The following is a 25168-nucleotide window of genomic DNA, read 5'->3' as shown; positions in this document are numbered from 1 at the left end:
TATTTGATACTCAAGCAAAACGTGACTTAGTACTTGGTTGGCAAACACAGAGATCAGATGTTTTTTGTTTACACACATCTCAGGAGGAATTTTGGTCCATTCATCTTTACAGAAACACTTGAAATCAAGTTTCTGCTCCTTCCGAAGACTGGCTAGGCCACTTTATAATTTTATTTGTTTCTTCTTTAACCACTTCTTTGATGCCTTGGCAGTATTTTTGGGTCATTGCCATGCTGAAAGACCCATCGACGACCCATCCTCAGTTTTCTGGCTTAGGCCAAGAGGTTCTCACCCATGATTCTATGGTAGATGTCCCTGTTCACCAGCCCCTCGACGCAGTGAAGTCTTCCTGTACCCTTAGCAGAGAAACAGCCCTAGAATGTAGAATGTTTCCACCTCCATGTTTGATAGTGGGGATGGTGTGGGGATTTCTCTACGTTCAAACACGAGTTGAGTTGACGCCGAAGAGCTCAATTTTGATCTCATCTGACCACATCACATTCTCCCAAGCCTTCCCTAAACTTCACACAGGCCTGTACATGTGCATTCTTGAGCAGGGGGACCATGCAGGCACTGTAGGATCTCATTTACATTTACAGCATTTAGCAGACAGCACTTATCGAGAGTGACTTACAACTAAGCAACTGAGGGTTAAGGGCCTTGCTCAAGGGCCCAGCAGTGACATGGAAGAGATTGATTTTGTGACCGGTGTCTTTTATACACATAAGGAATTGAGATTAGGGGTACTTCCCTAAAGGGACAGGACTAATTTGTGTGCCTCGCGGTCCTCAGAATTCTTGCTGGTTGTTAGGGGATCAAAAACTTTTCACTTGCTCAAATACAAATTAATTTCGAACCTATTTTTTCCTTGATATCTTGTCTCTCTGTGTTAAACCTACCATAAAATTTCTAGAATATTTCCCCCACTGTATATCATGTATATATGCATTTTTAAAACACAAGGCACATCCTCCATGCTAGAAATGACAAGTGAGACTGCAAAAGACTAAAAATACTCAAGTTATTCTAATAAAGATTTTTATTTTTCAGTTTTAAATAGGCCAACAAACCATAAAAATACATACAGGTCAGTAAAATGATCAGCCACATACTCACATGTGCACATCAGCATCAAGGTTTAAGATTGTAAACCGCCTTCAAAAACAGAATTGACAGACTGGTTAAACTGCATGTTCACAAGAAGGTTGGTGGTGCTGTGGGATTCTTTTTCCTGTTTGCTTTATCCTGAGAGTCAATTAAAATGAGCTCACGTTGAATTAATTCAATTGGTCAATGCTGATGTAGTTAAAAGCCCTCTCCACCTTGCAAATGCTCAAAAGGCATGAGATTAAATTAATGCTGACAGGAATATCATTTTACTGAAAAAGAATTTCAAAATCAAAACACATGACCATTCAGAAGTCCAGGAAAAAAAAAAATCACCTTATAGCCCCAAATTAAGGAATTTACACTGCTGTCTTAGAAAAAAAAATACATTCTCTATTAATAAAAACCTAGTTACAGATTAAATGTAATTTGTGAGGGAGCGATACAATATTGGCATCACAAAAACATTTCAGCTCAACAAGAGGGAAGAACACAAAAAAAAAACCTCCTCTACCATTTTAACAGCATGATCCACATCCTTGTTGATCAAATGCATACTATCACAAATACATCAGGGAATACGTGATTATGATTTGAGGTTAAAGCACCACCATCTTAAAATAATGCACAGAATCTCACATAGTGGTAGTAGGGGTTTAGTCCCCTGCAGGGCACACATCAAGTGTTTCTCCCTCAAAGCAAAACATTACTCATTCCCTTAACATTGATCAATATCTCTACAAGCATTCAAAGCAGATGTAGATCAACACACAGTTGTGTTTTTCCTGTTCGAGCACATTAGAGCATAATATCAGATGCGTTAGATCAGGAAAACAGTCATCTAACACGATTGTCAAGATAAAAGACAATTCTGTTATATTCAGCTCCCACGTCTTGCCTCTAGAGCACGTAAGTATGCAAAATGCATTTTATTGCTGAACTGGTTGGACTTGTAGATGATTCTTAATTAGAGATCTTTCAGGAAAAAAAAACTAATGGTGGATAAAGGGAGCAGCACTGTGCAATTAAAAAATATGCCACAATGCCAACATGCACAATACAGCGCAAAAAAAAAAGTAAGGGAAAAGAAAAAAAAATCTCCTTTTCACCCACTCATAGTTGTTCTATTATTTAGCTTTATGACAAAGCGGAAATGTTTGGATTTCTATAGCGCAAAAAAATGGTAAAAAGAAGGGGTTAAGATACATGAAAAGAGGTAACAAAAGGAAAAGGCAATTCAACGAAGACCAGCGAGAAAACAAAATGCTTACATTTTCCGACTAGAAAAAAAAGAACCTAAAAATATATTTTATAGGATTTTCAAAAGAAAAGTGAATACAAGGTGCATGCGACAGCTTTTCAACGTTTCAGGGTACAGATGACGGTGATGATGAGGATAATGATGGAGAGAGCAGGGTCACGATTCCTCGTTTCCTGAGTCATCTTCGTCATAGCAACAGTCCTCATCATTATTGTCCTCCAAGTCCTCGTCATCATAGTAATCGTCATAAAACAAGTCAGAGCCCTCGTCTGTGGCGGGGGCACGTGTGCGCACACAGTACTCAGCCAGTGTGGTGGGAACTTTAACACCATCTCGCTCTGCCTCTGCTTTAGTGGCCAAAACCTGCTTTCTGTAACACACATACACACACATAAAAAAAACTCTCGCATCTCTTTCCAATATATTTTTCTTCCACCTCCAATTTCAAGACCTTCTTAAATCCAACATGTTCTTCCAAGTATAAGGAAAACATTCTGCCAATGAGCTGTGCTTTTGTCTCAATTAACCCACTGTAGCAAATATCACACATTATTTAAAGCCACTTTGTGTGAGTATTTTTTTACATATCAAACTTGCTTAAATTATCCAGAAGCCTATTGATCTATTGATGTTTAGTTTGTGTGTAAACAGACACAGTTGACAGATGTGTCTTTTTATCCTCTACACCATTTCATGTTGCACACAAGGTTTGATCTCAAATGGCAGATTTTACTGGGTATATACACTGCAGTCTTATTATAGCCATGGTATGGCTTTCACCCAAAAAACAACAATGAAGAACTCTGCAACTTGGACCAACATGATAAACTGTCTGTGAGCTTTTCAGTACGCTGTCTTACCACAAGAGGGCAGCCTCATTCAAAACCACTGTAGCAGATTTATGACTGATATTTAAATGCCTTGAAAAGCTGACTTTGCGTTTTCATAGGAAATCATTTTAGATCCACTGTTTACACTACATAAATGACCATATTCAGATGTTTTAAAGAACAGCAAACGTTTCAGATGTTTTAAACCAAGCAGCAGATTAGTCATCCTTCACAATATTCCCAACAAGTGGGCGAGTGTGTGTGTGCTGTATGCCAAGAGCTCACTACAATCCTGCATGCCTGACCCCTACTGAGGCTCTGTAATGCTGTGGGAGGTGTTTTGCTGGCATGGTTCACGTATGAGGGCCACTGCATATCAGTACAAAGTTCATCTGACTGATCAGCTTTATCCTATGCTGAGTCTTTAGAAATGGTCACATCCAGAATAAAGTTTGAGACCTCGCTGAATGGTTTGATGAGAATAGAAATAACATAAATCACATTCTATGGCCTTCTCGGTCACTGGCTCACATACTAACTAAACACCTTTGGGAGATTTTGGGCCAGCATCATCATCATCATCCAAACACCATTTTAGGGATTCTCTTTTAGCAATGTTTACACCACCTATGTACACGATGTATAAAGCCTATGCCGTAGTTACTGATGATGCCTTTTCCTTTCATTTGTTCTGGTCATAAAGGTGTCAATGGCAAAGTAACTTGGTGAAAAATGCGGAGAGGAGCGTCTTACCGGATAATCTCTGCGTACTCTCTGTCCTTTGCTTTGCTGTCCCTCCACTTGCGGTACATCACAGAGGCGTCCACGTTAGCGGGAGAAAAAGTGTTGGGCTCGTTCAACAGGGATATGACGCTCAGCAGGATGGTTCTGAAACACACACAAATACCACAGCGAGGTTACCAAAAGGCTTTACGGAATGTTAAAATACATCTACCCTTTATAAGCTCTTAAGATCGCACGATCCTACAGGCCACTTGACACGCAACAGAATTGAAGGGTTTCTACAAAATAAGAGAAACTGAAATCTGTGCATAGACAAATAAACTATTAGATTAAAAAAGTAGCATCACAAAATAAATGCTATCATATGACACACAGAAACAAAGTACAGCATGATGAGGTGTGTGTGTGTGTGTGTGTGTGTGTGTGTGTATATTCACCTGACGTTCTGCGTTGGATTCCACCTCTCTGAGGGCAGCTCTCCGCTCTGTGGGTCATCTACAGGAGGGTGGAGGATAGAGATACACACGTCCCCGTTCTGAAAGACACACACTATTCATTTCCAAGGCTAAAACCTATATACTTATATCTGTATGTAACAAAACATTTCTGCTTCGACTGCTAGGTTTGTAAATTCCTCATACTCCTTGGATATCAAACACTGTATTGCTGACTGAAGCTAAACAGAACAATGTATGTTTGGCTAAGCAGCATTTCACACTAGCACTCGAGGTGAATCAGTGTGCCACCTTTCTGGGGAAAAAAACATGTTCAAACAAACATGAAAAACACTGACAAGAGAAGTGCCACTCAAAATACCTGTTGAAGAATAATTAGATTAGTAGACATCGATACGTAATGAAACAAATCATCGTTTGGTGCCGTGTTCAGTACCGGCCATAAACCCTGCTTCCATGTTTTACTGTTATGGCTTGAAACTTTGTGTATTCTCCTCTTCTGCGTTGCTGCAAGGCTGCTTTGCTTCAGAATTGCCAGGAGGATTGTAGAAGGTTTTGAAAGGCTTTGATTGTGTTTGTGTGCCTTGGACTCTCTCTGTTCAGAACTTTGTTTTGGTTAAGCCCATTCTTGGGAGTGAAGAATGGCTTCAGCAGAAATGCACAAACGTGTTTTGTTTTTTTCCTCTGGAAGGCACAGCCACATACTTCAGAGCCTAGAAATGCTACCAAGTAAGCTACTCTACTGAGATGCACTGATAAACCCTTACCTCAGCCGTAAAATCATTTTGTTTTATTTAACAAACACATTCTCCAAGCTGACCATTAACAAGCCGAGAAAAGGCTGAGAATGGTTTAATAGCCTTGTAAGTTTTTCCAACACTGACCACATGACTGAGGGAAAAAAAAAACAACCATAGGCATATACGCTTACCTCATAAATGTTAGGGTGCCACATTTTCGTGAGGAATCTGAAGGCTGGGGGGGAATAGGGGTAGTCGATGGGGAACTTGATACGTGCCTAGGGTAGAAAGAGAAAAAAATTAATCAATAGAGATCAGCAAACATACTGTGAATTATATACACATGTAATGCGGGTGAGCAGGCTCCAATTCCCTATGCAAATAAGTCTGAATTTATGCTTCACACTTACAAACATCTAGGCATGATTATACTATAAAGTCCAGGACAATTCTCTAGTCAGTGACTTGGCCTCCCAAAAGACACTAAGCAGGACCATAAGGAGACTCTGGGACGGCTGCTTGATAATTGGATTGGAGATGAATTACGACTCAAGGATACGGCACAGGTTTGCCAACGGGAAGCGCAACAAACCAAAACATGAATGAATCAAATTTCAGGAATTGCACGTTTAATCTACTAAAAAAAAAACTGGGATACTGATTACACATGAAATGTGTACTCTGCTGAACTCAGTCCTGCTCCTTTACAAACAAAGCTAAGATCAGGTTCCTGACACTGAAACACAACACGTATGTCGCTCCGCGCCAGGGACATACGAGCAGTCAGGGATCAGAGAAGTGTGTGTAAAATATTAAAAATGTCTTTGTGGAAGCCAAGGTGAGTGTTACATAAAACATCCAGCTGGAATTCAAATTTGAATGAGATTGAGGTACAATGTGGAATTTACTGATCAGCCCGATTAGCGCTCTAATGAGTCACATTAGCTCTGTGATCAGTGTCTGGTAAACATTAAGTAGTCACCCGTTATTCTTTGCGCTGCATATTATGTGCCTGCAGGACTGACATTAACCTACTTTAAAAGGCAATCAGTAATTTCAATTCCCTGAGCCTTACAAATTGTGCATGCTATATTTTCCAAATGATCTTAAGGATCTGAAATGTAATTTATTTCAAGACAAAAGAGGAGAAAAAAAAAAAAAAGTGAGAGAGACAATGCAATTATGTTACTATCGTTTAACCAAGCATTCAGCGTGTGTAGAAACTTGCAGGGAAAAGATTACAGCTGGCTTGATCATGAAGCCGCTGAGAGAAAACCACAAGTGCACAAAGCTGTCAAAGCTCTGAAGGATCTAAAAATATAAGCAAATCTCTGCCTCCCCCCACCCCTCCCCCACCCATACACCCAGGTGCATATCATTTCAATATTCAGATAGTAAAGATACCTTCATGAAACCTTCCTATATGCACAGGAGTTAAACAAGTGTTTTGCATATACAATTGGTGATAGAGAAATACTGGTGATGGAGTACTGTTTTAATTTTTAATAATTACAGTATTTTGTGGAATTTAACATTTCTATGCTTGTGGCTTAGAAAAGTTTATGGCCGACAATATAGATCACAGAATCTGAGAACATCACCACATCAGAGTATTCAACAAATTATGATCTGCATATGATCTTTTTTTTTTTTTTTTTTTTTTTTACTAATATTTGCTTATTCTTTCAGTTATCACATGATGATTACATTCTTTCAATGACTCCCTTTTTTTTAAAAAAAAGGTATAAAACGCAAATAAATAATAATAATATTTTAGTAATTATGAATAATAATATTAATTATTAACGGATAATAATAAGAATGTTTTATTATATTTGTTGTTGATATTATTAACCATAACAACAATAGTAGTAGTAGTAATAATAATAATAATAATAATAATAATAATAATAATAATAATAATAATAATAATAATAATAAACAGTCTCTTACAGGCCTTCGGTGCAAAAAAACACCAAGCACAGACTACACATACATTCTCCCATCGATACAAATACAAAATAGTTTTTGTTTCTGTAAGATTTCAGCATGCTGATTACTGACTGAACAGCACTTTGGGTGTAAGAGCAGAAGAATGTGATCTTTTGAAAATTAGGAACATGGAAAAGAGGAATAGGTTAGTGGAAGCCCTGACAAACACGAATAATTTATAGTGTATTCAAGGCTTCTCGTTGCACCTTGCATTTAAACACCTTGACAAAAGATCAAGACAGTATCAAGTTGGAGTTAAATAATGTGTTTTATGATTCATTGAGATACAAGGTGCAAGGCCTAAGCTAGCAACTTGATGTGTCTACTGCGTAGCGTAACGTTGCCCACAAAGGATTTATAATTAGACAGACTTATTTCCCCCCCAATAAGAGTTAACTAGATTTACTAAGGCCTAGTTAGTGTTACAGTACTTAAGTAATTTCCTTCTTTGTGACACTGTTGCTTATTTCTTTTCAGTTTGTACAGACAAATGACAAACCGTCCATACAGGGAGCCCCATAACAGGGGGTCAGAGAACTTGTGTTTTATTTCATCTGAGAGAAACACACCTGGAATGAAAACAACAAAACAACAATAAAAGTCAACAACAAACTATGTTTGGCTTAACTGCAAAAAAAACAAACAAACAAAAAAAAAACCTGAATAATTTATCAAAGCAATGCTGATCAGCTCATTTGCAATCTTCATAATTTAATTTGTAAAATCTGTCACAAGATTGTTTAGACAGCAAACACATTTTCATAAAAACCCAGTTCGTTTGTACCCCATGAGAGCACCAGAGTGGGTGCAAATGTACATATAAAGAGACTTATGTGAACCAAATAACTAGACAAAGTTACACATGTACATTCACATATATAGACAACACCAAGCAAAGTTTAAATTGTTTATTTCAATTGCATACAAGAATTTTTTTCAAATGTAAAACTTGTTCAACCAAAAAAACTTGTCAAACCAAATATACATAAATTAAGGGTATAAAAAGCCTAGCCATTCAAATAGGACAAAAATAAATAGTACCCTATAAAGAGAGGAAAAGTGGGAGGCTGCAATGGTGAGGAACTATATAGAAACTATATAAAAAAATTATACTATATTTGCTTTTAATTTTACTATTCCTGCCAGCCATGTGGGTACATCATGTACTAACATATTGTGCTCACCCTTCCACACAAATAGACAGATAGCAGATGTGGATTGAGGGCTCTCCCAAGGCGAGAAATTTGATTTCCTCTGGGACTCTGACAGATTCTCATTGCTGTATTTGCAACCAGTCTCACAGTAAATGATTTAAAGAGATAATATTCAAATGTTTAAAGAACACTATATCCACTTTAATTATGTGGCCATGTCATCACATCTACATTTGCTTTTGGAACAGATTTAGATATCTCTTTAAAGTTATAATAAACTTGAAACTGTTTTTTTTTTTAAATTTGCCAATTCTTCCATAAGAGCATTAGTGCCTTAGAGTAAGGTCAGGCACTATTGTAGGGTGAGGAGGTGTGTGGGGCAATCAGTGCTCAAAAATGTTTAGTGAGGTTCGGGTTGGATCTCTGTGCAGGACACTCATGTTACCATATCGTTATGGCACTTGTTTTGTGAACAGGGAGCATTGTACTGCTAGAACACGTTTAGGCCCCTTAGTTCCAGAGAAAAGGTTTAATTCTATAGCATGCAGGGACAGTTGTATGCCTTTAACATGATCATATGGGTGTGATATTCAAGTGTCCACAAACTTTCATCCATATAGTTTAGCTGAGCTTTGTGGACAAACGCTGACTAAGCCGTTTCCTTCCACACAAGTGGTCAATATGGAAGCATGCAGTGAATAGTCCCCAACAGTGGGGGAGGAATAGGTTGCATGACAGCCCCAGAATCGGGGCTTAAATCATGTAGCGTGCAGTAGGATTTAGTACTCGTTTTGTTGTTTTCAGCTTTCTGAGTTTTGCCTTCTTTGGAGTTTTATTGGCATCATTAAATGTAATTCAGCTGTGTTGTAAACAAGCAATTTACAGCTACTCCACAACACACAATTATACTGAAATATTGAGAAAAATGAGGGCCACTATAGTTAACGCTAAAATTCTTTGATAATGCAGAACTCTCTCAAACTGGTTGTTACATGGATTTTCCTGTCAATTTGGTCCCTTCCTTGTCTTAAGCACAGTTTGTAGTGAACAGTTTGAAGCAGAACTACTGGTTTTAGCATTGCACACCGGGAGCCCTGCAGGTTCACGCTCACACACACACTCACAAACACATATAGGGAGCAGCTCTCACACAGCTCTGGCAGTGCTCAAGTCTGAACACAGCCTCTAAAGGCAATGACGCCAGAGTATCGGCCAAACCCACAGTGCTTCACCAGTGTAAACAAAGACAATAGATGAATGCGTGTTAGTGTGAAGCAGTTTAAAGATTCCTTCAGAACACTTTGCTTACCTGTTTCAAAATGAACCTGGCACATCTAAACTGTATTTACATGTCCATTAAACAGACAACGAATGCAGTCATCTTTATTGTGTGTAAGATCAGGAACTGAAACTTGGCTCATTTCCTATTTGTGCACAGTTAAGCTTGACTGTTATACTACGTAACACCACCACCACCAAAAGAAAGAAAGAAAGAAAGAAAGAAAGAAAGAAAGAAAGAAAGAAAGAGAAAAAAAGAAGAAAAAAGAAGAAAAAAGAAAAATCCCTGAGTTACAAACTTCGTGTTTAATACATAAACTGTAACACACATTATAATTAATGCTGAAATGATTTCATAAGGCAAAGCTTCCTCAAAAACCTCAGACATGGACAATCTGCTCTTTTGTCTCATCATTTTATTAAAAGAAGAACGAATTGATCCGGCATTTTGTTTAAAGATTCATAGATCTTTATTGCATCACAAAGCCGATTATTTTGTTGCCTAAACGCTGAGAGAAGTTATTTTATTTTTAATCATTTTGAAAATATATCGTTTCTCTCAATTGTTTCCAGTAAATCTTGCGAATAAAGACGTTGTACTCAGAAAATGTGCCAGTCAGAAATTAGTATCATATCTGCTCCTGCTTGATAGTCGCATTGTTGACAAGAGGAACAAAGAAAAGAAAAAAAAAAAGCTCTTCTACTAACGTCCTAACTGAAATTTTACTAACTCACAAAAACCACAGAACTTCTTTCTAACCAGACAAATAAACGTCGTGATAGAGAGTTCAGAGCTGATAAGCTGTTGATTGTTAAGAAATGTCAATTCCGGTATATAAACTGTAAGAGCGCTGTAGCTAAATAAGCACAAAGCTAGCATTGGCAAACTAGCAATGGGGATAAATATAGAGCTAGGGCATTGCTATATATAGCCAGAGCAACGTCGGCGACTCAAAACATATTACAAGACACGTATAATAGAGAAAAATAAACTAATCTTACCTTAAAGTAACCCCCTTCGTATAGTGTATTAGGAGGTCCAAAAATGGCCACTTCCCAGTTATAGAGGTCTGCTTCGTCCACCAGGGTAATTTTAAAACCCTCCACTGGCTCTTCTTGAAGGCTTTTCATTTCAAGCATTAACGCTTTCTGTGAGCTTGCTACGTGAGAAGTGCTGTTATGAGCCATTTCTGAGAAAAAAAAAAGTAACGAAATGAACGGATTTGTGACAACGCCTGGGTACTGTCTTCTTCTCTCTGGCTAACTCTAGCTAAGCTAAGCTAAGCTAAGCTAGCAGGTTGTGCTAGCTGGCTTTGTGTGATAGCTCGCGAGCTCTGCCAGCTACACAAAAACGCCTATTGTTTGGAGTTGCCTGACGAGTCGCTTATTGTGACATACAAGTTAATTCCCGTTTAAAAACGACCCTCCTTCCACAAAAATGAACGATTCGTATATTTTATTTAACCATCTATCATTATAAAATATTTACCGTGTAAATAACGCCTTCTAAATGTAAACCATACCACTTATTTAACCCAGCCACACAGCTAAACTATCCAATTGGCAACCATTTATATCTCTAAGCTACTCTTGCCTTCTTCTTCTTTTTTCTTTTAAAGTTGTAAACTTTTGCTAGGGAAAAATAACTCTACACTGTGTTTAAAATGACTTGCTCAATAAGAAAAAACGGAGTAAACAACTGAGATAGTTGACTGACTGTTTGTCGCAGCTGGTGGAATCTCCAGTATGGCTCTGATGTGTTTTTTTTTTTCTTCCATCAGTTCCACTCGTCAATAAGTTCGCAATGCAACATGGGTAATGTAGTTCACAAGGCTAACCCCCTTACCGCCACATTTTAGGGGTTATCAAATGTTTTTCCTCCATGGACCGAGCTTCTTGTGATCACAGCACAAATGTACACATTTTTAATTAAATACTACGTCTATGATCATATGGGCTGTTTAATCAAGAAGCTCTAAAACTATAAAAAAGAAATACCAACAATCATGAGCTAAGTATGGGGCAATTAAAATATAGAGTCATTGGCCATTTATGAACACCATTCCTGCGCAATTATTGCGCAAAGACATTTTTTCTCCGCATCATATGCGCAGTGAGTGCAAGCTAAGCGACACGAATAAGCGTTTGGAACTTTAATAAAGTACTTCAGAGGACTTTCAAACTGAGAACGTTTAATATATATATAAAAAAAAGAAACGTATTTATTTCTTTAGAATGTAATAAACGTATGTCGTAGTTCATCTATCTGTATTTGATTAGTGCTCCAAATATTTCGCAATATTTTATCGGGGGGGGGGGGCTACAAAAACAAAACAAAACTACACCACTCGAGTTTATAATTCTATAAACTCGATTTTTAATTATTTAATAGTTTAATTATTCTTTATAATTCTATAAACTCGAGTAATTCTATAAACTAATATAAGATGCTATGCAAATCTTTGTCAAATAATTCTTTAAAAACAAAAAACAAGTATTTTTACCTTAATTATCTGAGCCGTCTGACTTTTGTCGGCCAAAGTATAAGCAGATGCCAATCTATCATTTACGAGGTTGCTATATGTTTAATCTGTGTTCATACATTCTGTTGGGTTAGAGATCGGGTAGAATAGAATTAGAACAGAACATAAAATTTAACACAAAATATCAAATTCAAATAAGAACAGAATTACATTCAAATATAACTTTAGGTAGGAAAACAGAAATTACCTAGAAATCTAAAAAGATAATATATGAATACCGATCAGATGCAGAAATATCACGACTGTATAAACAAAGTGTGCGATTTTTACTGCAATAATGTAAAACATGCTAATTCACAGTCTGCGGTCTCAGACACATCATTGTCCCTGAATGTAGTATAACTATGACAACCCCCCCCCCCCAACACACACACACACACACACACACACACACACACACACACACACACACACACACACACACACACACACACACACACACACACACACACACACACACACACACACACACACACACATTTGTGCTAGAGAAGCTTTTCCCCTTCATCTGTAGTTGAGTCAGCTATTTCATGGTAATCAGCCTCAAGGACACAGCTTTAGCTTAGCAGGATAGTATGATACTAATGGCTTTGTACTGTTTTACTGTGATAATATGTAGAAAGTACAAGTTATACCAGGCACAACACAATGCTGAAGGATAACTGCATTGCACACAACAGCTAACACCTACTAATGTTAGCTTTCTAGATAAAAAAAAGGTTTCTTGACAGGTTTTACTTTTTCACCTAGTACTAAACTGTTTTATTGAGGATCCTTCAGAAGAAAAGGACCCATGTTACAAAAATGTTTTTATGCCAGTAGCTCACACCAGTATTCTTTTACCAGGATAAGGAAAATTATATATCCTATTGCTTCTCCTGAAGTGTGATGTACATTAAAAGTACTGCTTGCAATGTGCATGTGTTTAATATTCATGTAAATAGAAACTGGGAATATTCCTCTTCGTCAGAGCAGTAGCCGGTATTTGGTTGATATCAAGACATTTCAGATAAATTTTGTGGGTTGGTGATTTTCTTAACACAATTTACATGATCATTCAAGCTGTCCTCGACATAGTCTAGCAAGTGGCAATAAAATATGTCCCAAGATGAAAAAAAACAAAAACGGAGGAAAAATAAATTATTTGGACCACAATCATCCATACAGTCATGATAAAGCTGTGTCTCTACTTGCTTGTCAGAAAGCTCTCCTTTTTGTTCTAGCATTTAGATGATCTAGTCTAGACATGTTGTGGGTTCTGTGGAGGGATTTCACTCGTTGGTGATCAAATCAGCTGCAATTTGGGCAAACAATAGTTGGCTATTTGTTTTGCTTTTGCCTCAAGCTGCTTTAAGACCCGTAATAAATTGTCTTTATATCATAGTGTTGTTGAATTCAGAAGGTGTTTTGTCAGGTGTTGATTAAAGTTTTGAAGAAACATGATTTAATGTAATCGATATAACACCAAAAAAAAAAAGAAGAAAATAAGTAATAATAAAAAATATTCTAAATATCTGCTAGAAGTCAAAGATTTAAATGATAACTCTTCATGATTTTTCTGTATAAAATACCCAGACGTTTGGAGGCGTGAGGCATGAACTGTTGCATTACTCTAGTCTACTCTATTACTAGTCTAGTGTCTGAACAAGTTTGGCTTATGAAACAAAAATATTTTAGTCTGTGGCAACGTTCAGTACAACCTTAGTCATATTACAGCTCATTCAGGTAACCATTTATTAACGTTTCTCTGGGATATTTTAACCACTACTCCAGCTTCTAAACAAATTTCTTGACCGACTTTCAGGTATGAGCTATTTTTAAATATTTAAAAAAGGACCTTTTTTGAGTAAGTACATACAAAATGGCATACGACTTTTATTGTGAAAGAAAGGCTAGTTGGAAACACCTTATACATGAAATCTCAGCATTCACACTATACGGTAGCTTGTCATTACGGTTAGCAAAACAGCTATTCAAACCGGATGACTCCTTGCAGTTAGATTCCTAAAATGATTCTAGTTATACGGGGAAAAGGTTGGCAACCGTGTTTAATATAATGTCATGTCTAGATACATAAAGACCTCTCAGAGAATCTGCTAGTTTTCGGTAAGTTTTTTTTTCTTTTCCCCGGATGTATATCTTTTGCTATCGCAAAACTAGCCGAACTAGCCAAGTTTTAGCCAAACTCGTTGTGGTTGAATTCCAAATAGTTTTCTTTTATCACATAGTGCAAAACATTAGCTTGTAGCCGCTATCATGACACAGCCTATGTAGTGCACTTGTACAAGAAGTGACAAGCAATTCGGTATTCAGCCTTTAGCTTGCCGAGCTACACGGCTAGCATTATAGTGAACGTTATGTATTTGAACAGTTAAATAACTAGACATTGAGGTAACACTTGTATGGAGACTTTAAATAAACTTAACTTAACGTAACCATGCATGGAATACACTTGGTTTTCCTTTAATATCGAAATTTATATCGAAAACACTTCGAGAGAAAAGGGCTAGTGCTTCTAGGGGGACAGGAAACTCGGCAGCTAGCTAGCTAGCTAACCGTACTGCTGACTTGTCAGAAATAAGAATGATTTAAACACATAACGTTGCTATGACATCATTGTTTATTTCAGTTTAACACGACACGTAAGTTCTCAGCTGTTTTATGGGTGTGGTGTGTAAACACAAACAAAACAACATCCGAAGGTTAACTCTATAATTATTAGCACCCTTTGAGATAATCGTGTAAAATAAACAGCGCCCACAATGATTCACATTTTCCGGTCACAACAGTTAGAAGCCCTGAACGTTGTGGGGAAAAAATGTGAACAAGCTGTTAGTATTTCAAGTAGATAACAAGTTATTTGAATATTTTTGCGCTTATTCAGGCTTAATAACACGTGTATTTATGTTGACACCGCAAAATCTGTCGGTTCAAAATGTGTAAAGGTAAGACCTAAATCTGCTTCACTTCAGATTCTTAAATTAGAATTAAGTCGGGTTTATTTATCTTAATACTATTTTTATTCTTAATCTGATTTAAAAAAAAAAACAAAAAACAAAACACACAGATTTAGCCATTATAGTTGTGATACCTGTTTGGAAAATTGGAATTTTTGAGCTTCCTGTCAATCATTTTGTAGACCTGCTACTGTTCAATTCTTGGGGTGAAATCTTGTAAACATGGACTTTTTTTTTTTTTGCAATGTCTATTAAAAGTAATCCAGATGTCTAATGTCTTGGTGTCTAACTCCTGAATCCTAAGACTTACCTGAATATCATTGCATTATAGCCACAGTAGACGTTTTCAGAATCAGAAAGAACTTTATTAAGTGTGCTCGTGCATACAAGGGATTTGGTTTAGTGTCATATGCTTCCAGTACACGGAGATGACGACAACATACAGACCATAAAAATAAGATGTGAATAATAAAAAAAAAAGGAAATAAAAATACACGGATGTAAAACAAATAGATGACAAAGTTCAAAAAGAAATTGAAAAAGAAAAAACAAATTGTAGATGATAGAATAGAATGAGATGCGGGGATGTACTAGGATGGAGGTGGTTACAAATGAATATAAGATGATTGCACATTGTTATTGCGTAATGGAGGAACATTTAACTGAGGTAGATTGGATGGGGGAAGAAATGCCGGTTTTTGGGACTCCGTATCGCCGGCCAGATGGTAAAAGTTCAAAAAGCGGATGACTTGGATGTGAGGGATCCAGAGTGATTTTCTGAGCACTTTTCCTCACACTGGATATATATTCCGTTCTTGGATGGTGGGGAGGGGAGCACCAATAATCCTTTCAGCAGTCCGAACTGTTCTCTGTAGTTTTCTGATGTTTAATTTTGTAGCTGAACCAAACCAGACAGTTATTGAAGTGCACAGAACAGACTCGATGATTGCTGAATAGAACTGTTTCAGCAGCTCCTGCGGCAGGTTAAACTTCCACAACATGCTAAGGAAGTGCATCCTTTGTTTGGCCTTCTTAACAGTGGTATCAATGTGAGTGTTCCACCTCAGGTCCTGGGAGATGGTAGAGCACAGGAAATTGAATGCCTTCACTGAAGCCACAGTGCTGTCCCTGATGGTGAGTGGGGGGGTGCAGGGGAGTTTCTGTAGTACACTGTAGTGTTGTCCGCAAACTTCAGGAGCTTGAGAGAGGGGTCATTAGCGGTGCAGCCATTGGTGTACTAGGAAAGGGCAGTGGGGAGAGAACACAACCTTGAGGGGTGCCGGTGTTGATGAAGCAGCAGTTTGACGTGAATTTCCCCAGTCTCACTAGCTGCTACCTTTCTAACAGAAAGCTGGTGATCCACTGACCGATAGAGATAGGAACAGAGAGCTGGGTTTGTTGGTCTGGAGTAGTGTTGGAATGATTGTGTTAAAGGCCGAACTGAAGTCTACAAACAGGATCCTCACATATGTCCCTGATTTTGACCATTTCAATGTGAGATGCCTATTTATACATTAAGACAGAATAAATACACAGCACTTAAACAAGTCAAGTCATATTGTCAACAATATATGTCTGAAGTAGGGCTGGGCGGTATATTCTGTTTCCGCGGAATAAAATGTCTACCATTACAGGTTTTTCTATTCCGTGCATACCGTGAAATTTAAATTAGTGGGTATTAATGGTTAACCGCATGTGTGGCACGCCTGAATCTGAGAACGATTGAGAAGCGGCACATAAGCGTAGATAAGAAGAAAAACTTGGAGAAAGACATGCATGCTGATAAAGAAATCCCACAAACCAATCCCGAGCAGGAGTAGGAACTTGTTGTGAAACGAGGCACGACATCAGTGGTATGGACGTGGTTCGGGTTTACAAAGGCTGACAAATGTGATTTGCAAACTGTGTCACACGAATGTAACCGTTAGCCATGCTAGCACAAGTAACTTGTTTTATCATCTAAAAATGAAGCATGTCAAAGAATACAACGGAAGCCAAAAGATGCGCTCCTTTTGTTGATTTACCTGAAAAATTATTATTCTGTGATATATACCGCTACCGTGAAATAAAATAACTTATTCCGTGAAACAGATTTTTGGTCATTCCGCCCACCCCCAGTCTGAACCAATACATAGTAGAATAAAGCAAAGTTTCTCCAGGACCATGGTGCTATAGAAAATAACACTGAGCTAATTACTAAAGAGAAAGTTGTCCTAGCCACATAAAGTACATAGTGTGCAACCTAGTGCAAATAGTGCAAGACAAAAGACAGTGCAGTCCGAGAACATGCTACAGGAAAGATACACAAAATAGATGCATAAAAACACACTTTTACTTGTGGGGCTGAAAATGATTGGCACCTCCGAACCATATTTCAAAGAAAATGCAAACAAACGATCATCTATGTTCATTTATGTATATAATCAATGTTTAATTGCCTTCAGAGACCAGAAACATAAAGCTGCCTCTGAGGATGGGGAAAAGAAAAGCTGAAAAATTATCCTAAAACAAATCCATAACTGTGGAGTTCTTTCTAGAGCGCAACCAACAAAATGTACAGCTTGAATTTCACCTAACGTCACTGGAACTATAATTGGGTAAAAGAAAACTGTTGGTCTGAATTAAAGATAAGTCTTAATTGATTGTTCTGCCAAATGTTGAATAACCTGATGTTGCAGGAAGATATGAAATTCTATTTATTAAGTGAATATTACAGTGAATTTGCCCATAGGTTTGATCTCAAAATAGAACTAACTGTGTGTAGTATTTATATATTTATTCAACTGAACATTGTTTTAACGGTTTTAGACCTGTATATTGTCTTGTTCTCAGGTCCTTCCAGCTTTTCTGTAACTCTGCGCTGGAACGATGAATGGATTGTCGGTTAGCGAGCTGTGCGGCCTTTTCTGTTGCCCTCCTTGCCCAAGTCGGATTGCAGCAAAATTGGCCTTCCTACCCCCAGAGCCCACTTATACTTTACTGCCTGAACTGGACTCACCCCCGACCATAACTTCAAACCAGAGTGAGACGGGTCTGCGTTCTCGGCTGGGTCGGAGAGGAGGAGGAGGAGGAGACAGGGGTGGAGAGGGCAGGTGGAAGCTCCATCTGTCAGAGCGAGCTGAGTTCCAGTACTCCCAAAGAGAGCTGGACAGGACAGAAGTCTTCCTGACAAGCTCTAGTCGTGGGAACAAAGTGGGATGCATGTACATCCGATGTGCCCCCACAGCCAGGTAGGAATGCTAAAAGTTAAAAAAATGCTCTTCTTTATTTACACAAATCAGCCATAACCACTTGCTTAATTTTGCGTTGTGCCACCAAAATTGCTCCGATCTGTCAAGGCATTGACTCCACAAGACCTCTGAAGTTGTGCTGTTGTATCTGGCAGCAAGACGTTAGCAGCAGATCCTGTTTTGGAGACCTGCCCATTTTTCTTGCTTCCAAAATATCAACTTTGAGAACTGACTGTTCACTGCCTAATATATCCCACCACCAGTGTAACAAGATAATCAGTGTGATTCACATCACCTCTCAGTGGTTTTGATGCTATGGCTGATTGGGCTATATAGGCTTTCCATACCAACGTACATAGACATGGTTTAGCTGTTGTTAACACGTGGGGTTAAAAGAGTAATGTGTTTTTACTGTGATTGATTTAGGTTTTTGTGAATGGATGTTCTGCTGCTTGTTTAATTGTACGGTTGCACAGTAATGCTATTTAAACATTTTCTCGGCAGGTACACAGTGCTGTTTTCACATGGTAACGCTGTGGATCTGGGTCAGATGAGTAGCTTCTACATCGGCCTGGGCACACGCATTAACTGCAACATCTTCTCCTACGATTACTCTGGTTATGGTGCCAGTACAGGGAAGCCGTCTGAGAAGAACCTCTACGCCGATATCGATGCCGCCTGGCACGCACTGCGCACCCGGTGAGCAAAAGCCTTCCAGCGTAGGGAGATTTGGTTATTTAATAATATTTCCTGCCACAGCTCAGTGTACTCTTTTACTACTTTCATCCATCGGTGCTTAGACTTGACCTTCAAATTGCTCTAAATGATGTGAAGTGCTTATAAAGTGATAGTGGGAAGTGTACAGAATAGCGTCAAGTGTCCTTGTGTAGAGAAGCGTGTCTGGAGGACAGCCGAACCTGTGATAAACCTCAAACAGCATGGGACATGAGATAAGAAAATTGTGCAAAATGTTTATATAGTTGAGGTCAAAAGTTTCCTTAGAGGAGAAAAAAAAATGGCAAAGAAATTGAATGCATGGCAACAAAACAATCCTGGATGAGTGCATTTGCATTATTAAGTATTTATTTACGTATTTAAGTCACAGAGACATTTCTAGACTGGAAGTTTCTGTGGCTGAAATATTTTATACATTTTAAAACCGCTGTTGGGTCCAATTAATGTTCTGTAACAGCAGTTCGGACAGTGCTGCATGCTTTAAATGCTATTACAGGTTTATGCTAATGCACTCATTCTAAAGCATTATCGCCTGTACAGTATGGCAACAGCTCTATCACAGGGACCTGTATGTGTAATGCTCTACGAAGCGTCTAATCATTGATGTGTGACTTTTAAACCATTGAAGCTTTCGGGGAAAGTCTATCAGTAACGATCGTGCGTAAATGCTTTTTGTTGTTCTGGCTTACTTCACTAAGGTTTGGCTCACAGATGTTTCACAGATGTCGCACGCTTATAGGGTTTCTGATCAAATATTCTTTGTGTATAAATCAGATTTATATCAGGTTAAAAGTTTGCATCACCTGTTGTGAAAGTGATCAATCTTGTCTCATAACTTGTATGCTCACCTTTCGCCCTTAAACTCTTCATCCTGCCTGTTCTAATTGTTCCAGATGTTGTATTTAACTGCCAGGTGCCATTCACTGCCTTTTATCAGTCCAGTTCTGGAATCTACGCAGGTCAAAAAGTTGTAAAAGAGACGTTTTTTCTAGTAACAGGGAAATGATTATCCTCCAGTTGTGATCTTCTTCTTCTTCTTCTTCTTCTTCGTCTTATGTCTTAACCTTTCCTTGAATTTATCTCTAGATATGGAATCAGTCCAGAGAACATCATCCTTTATGGTCAGAGTATCGGCACGGTACCCACTGTGGACCTGGCGTCGCGGTATGAATGTGCTGCCGTGGTCCTGCACTCCCCCCTCACCTCGGGGATGAGAGTAGCCTTCCCAGACACCAAGAAGACCTATTGCTTTGACGCCTTTCCAAAGTAAGTGTTTCCGCTACCTAGTCAGCCACTAAGACATTGAATCCGCAACAGTTCTTCATAATTTGTAAATAAATAAAAGACTGGTTGGAGACGATAAACACAACAATCCGAAGCGGAGCATTGATTCCTGTGCCGATGTCCCACAGGATTGGCCTTAACGCTCTTAGACCTTTACTTACTAATCACAGTGTTTGTGTCTAATTTGTTATATTCATATTAGATTTTTATTCAGATACTTTCCTAGATACTAAGAGTTTAATTTGTAAACAGAGCTGTGCGAGTTAACAGCCATAGCCGATGAGGGAGATTCTCAACTAAACTATACCAGGATATGTGCAGGACTTAGGCAGACAATATTTAGTCTAAATTTGATTTGAGTTGTTTATTTTTTTGACCTCTAAGTTAATGATTCAATACAATACTTTAAATTTCAAAATATCACTTTACAAAGAAGTTGCATTTAAAGAAATGTTTGATTGTCAGTGATGAAAGCGATGTAACAGACCACATTTCACATGAAATTTCTTTACATCATTTTTGGCACGTGATGGATTCAGATTCTTGTTCTTGGGTAGCAGGAGTAGAACCTGATGTAGCTCTGACGGCGTAGCTCATCCTCTTTCGGCCGAATATTTTCGGTGGCCGAATATTTTCGGTGGCCGAATATTCGGTGCATCCCTATTTATTATCTGAGTTCATTTACTCTTCCTGGAGCTCAAATCCGGCCTCTGACCTTTTTGTCAAAAAGGTATTTCCCATCCGCAGAACTATCACTCACACAAGGACCAACATCCATGCCATGTTCAGAGTCACAGCGATCGTATTTTCTCTTTGTTCTGACATTTGATCTGAACGTTCACTGAAGCCCCTGATCTGGATCTGCACGAATGTATGCTTTGTGCTGTGGCCCTAATAAACTGGATAATGAGAATATATAAGGATAGATGGGTGATCATACAGAGCTCTTTCACATCGCTTTGGTAAACACGATGATGTACATGTAATTGTGGAGAAAAGGGCCGTGCAGACGTTCGAGCACTTTTAATCACGGACACGGTCACAAAGCAGCTTTCCAGAAATCCAGCTGTTTAGATGCCTAATGACTAGAATGGAGAATAGAGTTACAGAAAATCTCTTGAGACTACAAGAGAAGGACAATTTAGAGGAACATAATTCAGTAAATCAAATCTGTGTTAAGTGCCTTAAAGGGATTTGAGTAAAAGCATGTTTAAAAATAAGTGTTACAGCAGCATTTCTTATGTACAAGTGTACGGCAACCAGGCGAGATCATCCACCGAAGCAAGAGTCTTCGGCATGTAAACGGTTTGCAAGCAACATGACAATGCCTGTGGATCAGAGCACTTCATCAAAACTAATCGACAGAGGAAATGTAAATCTTGTCAGTTTGTGAAGGTGGTTTCCCAACCCATGCAAACCTCGTTTTTGGGATGTAATCTCCATACTGTTCATCTGTTTCTCTGCACTATATTAACCAACATCCTCTTCTTTCAGCATCGAGAAGGTGTCAAAGATCACGTCTCCAGTGCTGATCATCCACGGCACCGAGGACGAGGTGATCGATTTCTCGCACGGCCTTGCACTATTCGAGCGCTGCCCCAAGGCCGTAGAGCCGCTGTGGGTGGAGGGAGCCGGGCACAATGACATCGAGCTCTACAGCCAGTACCTGGAGCGCCTGCGTCGCTTCATCAGCCAGGAGCTGACCGCCCAGTATGCCTGAAAATCCAGCAGTTCAAAGCTCAGTCCAGGTAAAACGAACACTCTAGTGTCAATTCAAGGGCCTGCTTCAACATTTTCTACTCTGTAGAATCTGGTAAATATTAACATGTAGACCTGGATGGTTCAACATCTTTGAAGCAGGGCCTTGTGGGTCCAGTATAGCAGGGCAAATCACCACAAACTGTATTTCATTATTTCTTCATATTATTGTATTATTATTATTATTATTATATTATTATTTCCTTTGCTCAAGGCATCTACATGGAGACTGCCATAAGTGCAATTTCTTAGATTAGTTCTTGTTTCGTTCAATATTTTGGGCTGGAGGAATCGATTTTCTGCTCCTTCCTGTATGTATGTGCTCTCTGCTGGACAGATTGGGTGTTTTGTCTGACCTTGTGGAGACCATTATATGGGTCAAGTGTGTATGTACTGATTTATTACTGACTCTTTCAAATGCTATTCGAACTCAAGCTCCTCTTTTTCCCCCAGTTCAGTTTTCTTTCTCTTTTCTCTAAAGCATTCGGACCGGCAGCCAGCAGCATCTTGTATGTTGCCTGTTTGTGTTTAAAAGGACACGAACTGAGCGATAAATTTAGGCAGCCATCAATATAACTTGGGTTACTGTGAATCCACAATAATCAACCTTGAACTCGTACAAAAAAAAGTGAAAAAAGTTAACACACACACACACGTTTGTGAACGCAATTAAAGTTCACAAGAACGTAGCTTCCATCTTTCTCCACAATGACACGTAGGTTAAGAGTAACTAGTGCTTTCTGTCTCTCCATCTGAGCTTCTTTGTCAATGTGCTTTCGCTTTCCCTTGACTCTCATTCCCGTCTTACCCGAACACTTTAAATCTTGTATATATTTCCTGAATATCTCTCTCTCTCTCTCTCTCTCTCTCTCTCTCTCTCTCTCTCTCTCTCTCTCTCTCTCTCTCTCTCTCTCTGAAACACCATTCGTGCATCGCCTCAGCACCTCACCTCGTAATTCACTACAACTCCAGCGAATCAAGAACTTCTGTTTTCTCTTCCGATCTCTCCGACGTCGTTCCGCTCTTCCTCCTCCTCATAGCGACAGCGTCTGTAAAGCTTAAGGTGTCGAGAGGTTTTGAATATAAACACATAAAACAAAAAAGAACATTGCTAATTTGTACAATATCCTTCCTCTTTTAGGTATTTCTTATTGCTGACTGTTTTTTTTAAGTACTCTTGACATGAACATTTCTCCCAGTTTAGCTATACTTTTAAGACATTTAAACACATTTTAAGAACATTACGAAGAACTCGCAGATCTATTTTTCTAAGAGTAAGTTTTTGCTCTAGTTCTCTAGTTTTGTCTAAATCACAGCCATTCTTAAGGGACTAGACAATACATTTTATTGCTATTTGGTTGAAGTAAAAAGAAGCTAAGTCAGCCAGATCCCTCAGCTAATTCTATTTGACTTTAAAACTAAAGTGGCTTTTCGTTTGTGTAACATTTTGGGGTATCAAAGTGCAGTAAGATCAAAATTATAAGCAAAAGCTGCAGGTTAACCGTGTGTGTATTCCACCCTCTTCACTCCAAATGGCAATAAACTTCAACTTTATGCTGCAGATGTTTGGGACAAAACATTTTAGAGACCCTCAGATTTAAAATGATTAATGTATTATTCTTTTTTTTTCCCCAGCTGCAAACACGTATAAATGTGTAGTCATGTTTCCATTGGTGAAAGAACTTTTTTTTTCCTTTTCTTTTTTTTCTTGGTGTATCCTTTTCTTAGCTAAAGAATGTATGTGCTGTAATGTAACTGATTAATAAAAGTGATGATGACTATGTTACAAGTGTTCTTAATTGTCGTAATCTGATTCATCGGAAGGTGTTGATTCATTTTCAGCCCCGTAATCGAAATCACTGCTTTTTTATTAACGTGATCCATCAAATACTTTAATCCACGTAGTTTAAACCGAAACCTAAATGAATTGAATTTTTATATAACGGAAACTAAATTGCTCGAGCTTCGTATGTTCTTAAGGTTTAACTTAATATGGAAAGAATTAAAAACTGCTTATGATGTGCTGTTGTAGGAAAATAATCAACGACCTTGTAGAAATGAAGCGGCGTAGTGTGAAGCAGAGAAACCGGAAAGCACAAGCAAAGTTTGTCTCCTTTGTCACCTTCGATTACTACTAAATACTTAGATGTTAAATAACAGCACTTTATTTCAACTGTTTGAAGTTATTATTAGATTACATGGCATATCTAAGATGTACTGTATGTTGTTACTATAGCAACAAAAACACTTTAGAAGGAGTGTTTTAACATGACACTATAAATATGTTTGTATTACATCCCCCAAGTCTGTCAGAGCAGCTCTTCTAGCTGTTGAAACACCTTCTGAGAGAAGATTAGGTCAGTGCGGTCCGATCTTATCCGGAAAGAGCCGCCGTGAGGTCCAGGTTTCCTTTAGAACGAAGCAGAAGCCACACCGGAGTCTATTGAGAGAAAAAAAAAATAAATCAAGATGGACCGATTAAACTGGTGGAATCAGGTGTGATTAGAATTACATCCTGCACCCACACCAGCCCTTTCTGGATAAGATCAAACCCCTGGATTATATATTGTATAAACACTGCTTTCACTGTTCACCATAACCACTAGATGGCAGCATGTTCGTTTCGATTCTCACCAAACCAAGTACCATTGTGGAGTGTGTACACTAAAGAGAAGTTCCTCTTGTTAGATATTAGAAATTAGACTTTGAATTAGCATGACGCCTTGTCTAAAATCTCTCGCGACTTTGCGTTTTTTAAGAGAAGTACTAAACGCAGTAAACGCAAGAAGTAAACGATTCGCTCGGTTAGCCGCTGAAATGTTCTTTTGACTTTGAGACTGTTAAGAGAGTGTGATTGGTGTAGTTTAGGAAAGCAGTAAATCTAGTGCTGGTTTCTAATTAGATCAAAAATGTCATTTTAAAGAGGAACGTCGTAAAATTGTTCACACCTAAAACAAGACACACACCTCCCCTTTATATTGTTTCGGCCTCCTAGCATGATCTTACATCAACAGAACAATAATTACAATATTCTGCAAACAATGTACCTTGTTTATTTTAGCCTGTTCAGGGTCGCAGTGGATCCGGCGTCTATCCCAGG

The 25168-nt window shown here is 38.4% G+C and overlaps 2 protein-coding genes across 8 annotated transcripts; one reads left to right on the top strand and one right to left on the bottom strand.

The window, feature by feature from the left end:
• Positions 1 to 1021: 1021 nt before the first annotated feature.
• Positions 1022 to 12166, bottom strand: cdc34b (cell division cycle 34 homolog (S. cerevisiae) b). Of its 2 annotated transcripts, none has more exons than XM_027137316.2 (6): positions 12066 to 12166; positions 10564 to 10751; positions 5329 to 5415; positions 4380 to 4477; positions 3952 to 4086; positions 1022 to 2738 (listed from the first exon to the last, which is right to left on the bottom strand). In XM_027137316.2, the coding sequence occupies exons 2-6, from the start codon at positions 10747 to 10749 to the stop codon at positions 2525 to 2527; spliced, it is 720 nt and encodes a 239-aa protein (XP_026993117.1). In that variant the 5' UTR covers positions 10750 to 10751; positions 12066 to 12166; the 3' UTR covers positions 1022 to 2524. The 2 variants fall into 2 exon arrangements, with proteins under 2 accessions (XP_026993117.1, XP_026993118.2); XM_027137317.2 differs by lacking the exon at positions 12066 to 12166 and adding an exon at positions 11279 to 11428.
• Positions 12167 to 13779: 1613 nt separating this feature from the next.
• Positions 13780 to 23851, top strand: abhd17aa (abhydrolase domain containing 17A, depalmitoylase a). Of its 6 annotated transcripts, none has more exons than XM_027137290.2 (6): positions 14006 to 14210; positions 16101 to 16195; positions 17894 to 18291; positions 18796 to 18990; positions 20113 to 20292; positions 21805 to 23851. In XM_027137290.2, exons 3-6 carry the CDS (start codon positions 17930 to 17932, stop codon positions 22028 to 22030), a joined length of 963 nt encoding a protein of 320 aa, XP_026993091.1. In that variant the 5' UTR covers positions 14006 to 14210; positions 16101 to 16195; positions 17894 to 17929; the 3' UTR covers positions 22031 to 23851. The 6 variants fall into 6 exon arrangements, with proteins under 6 accessions (XP_026993090.1, XP_026993091.1, XP_026993093.1 ...); XM_027137296.2 differs by lacking the exon at positions 16101 to 16195 and having other exon boundaries at positions 14008 to 14210; positions 21805 to 22058; positions 23704 to 23851; XM_027137294.2 differs by lacking the exon at positions 16101 to 16195 and having other exon boundaries at positions 14008 to 14210; positions 21805 to 22058; positions 23010 to 23851.
• Positions 23852 to 25168: the final 1317 nt, after the last annotated feature.

Source organism: Tachysurus fulvidraco, chromosome 22, assembly GCF_022655615.1.
Source record: "Tachysurus fulvidraco isolate hzauxx_2018 chromosome 22, HZAU_PFXX_2.0, whole genome shotgun sequence".
Classification (NCBI taxonomy): domain Eukaryota; kingdom Metazoa; phylum Chordata; class Actinopteri; order Siluriformes; family Bagridae; genus Tachysurus; species Tachysurus fulvidraco.
This window is presented reverse-complemented; position numbering and strand designations above follow the sequence as displayed.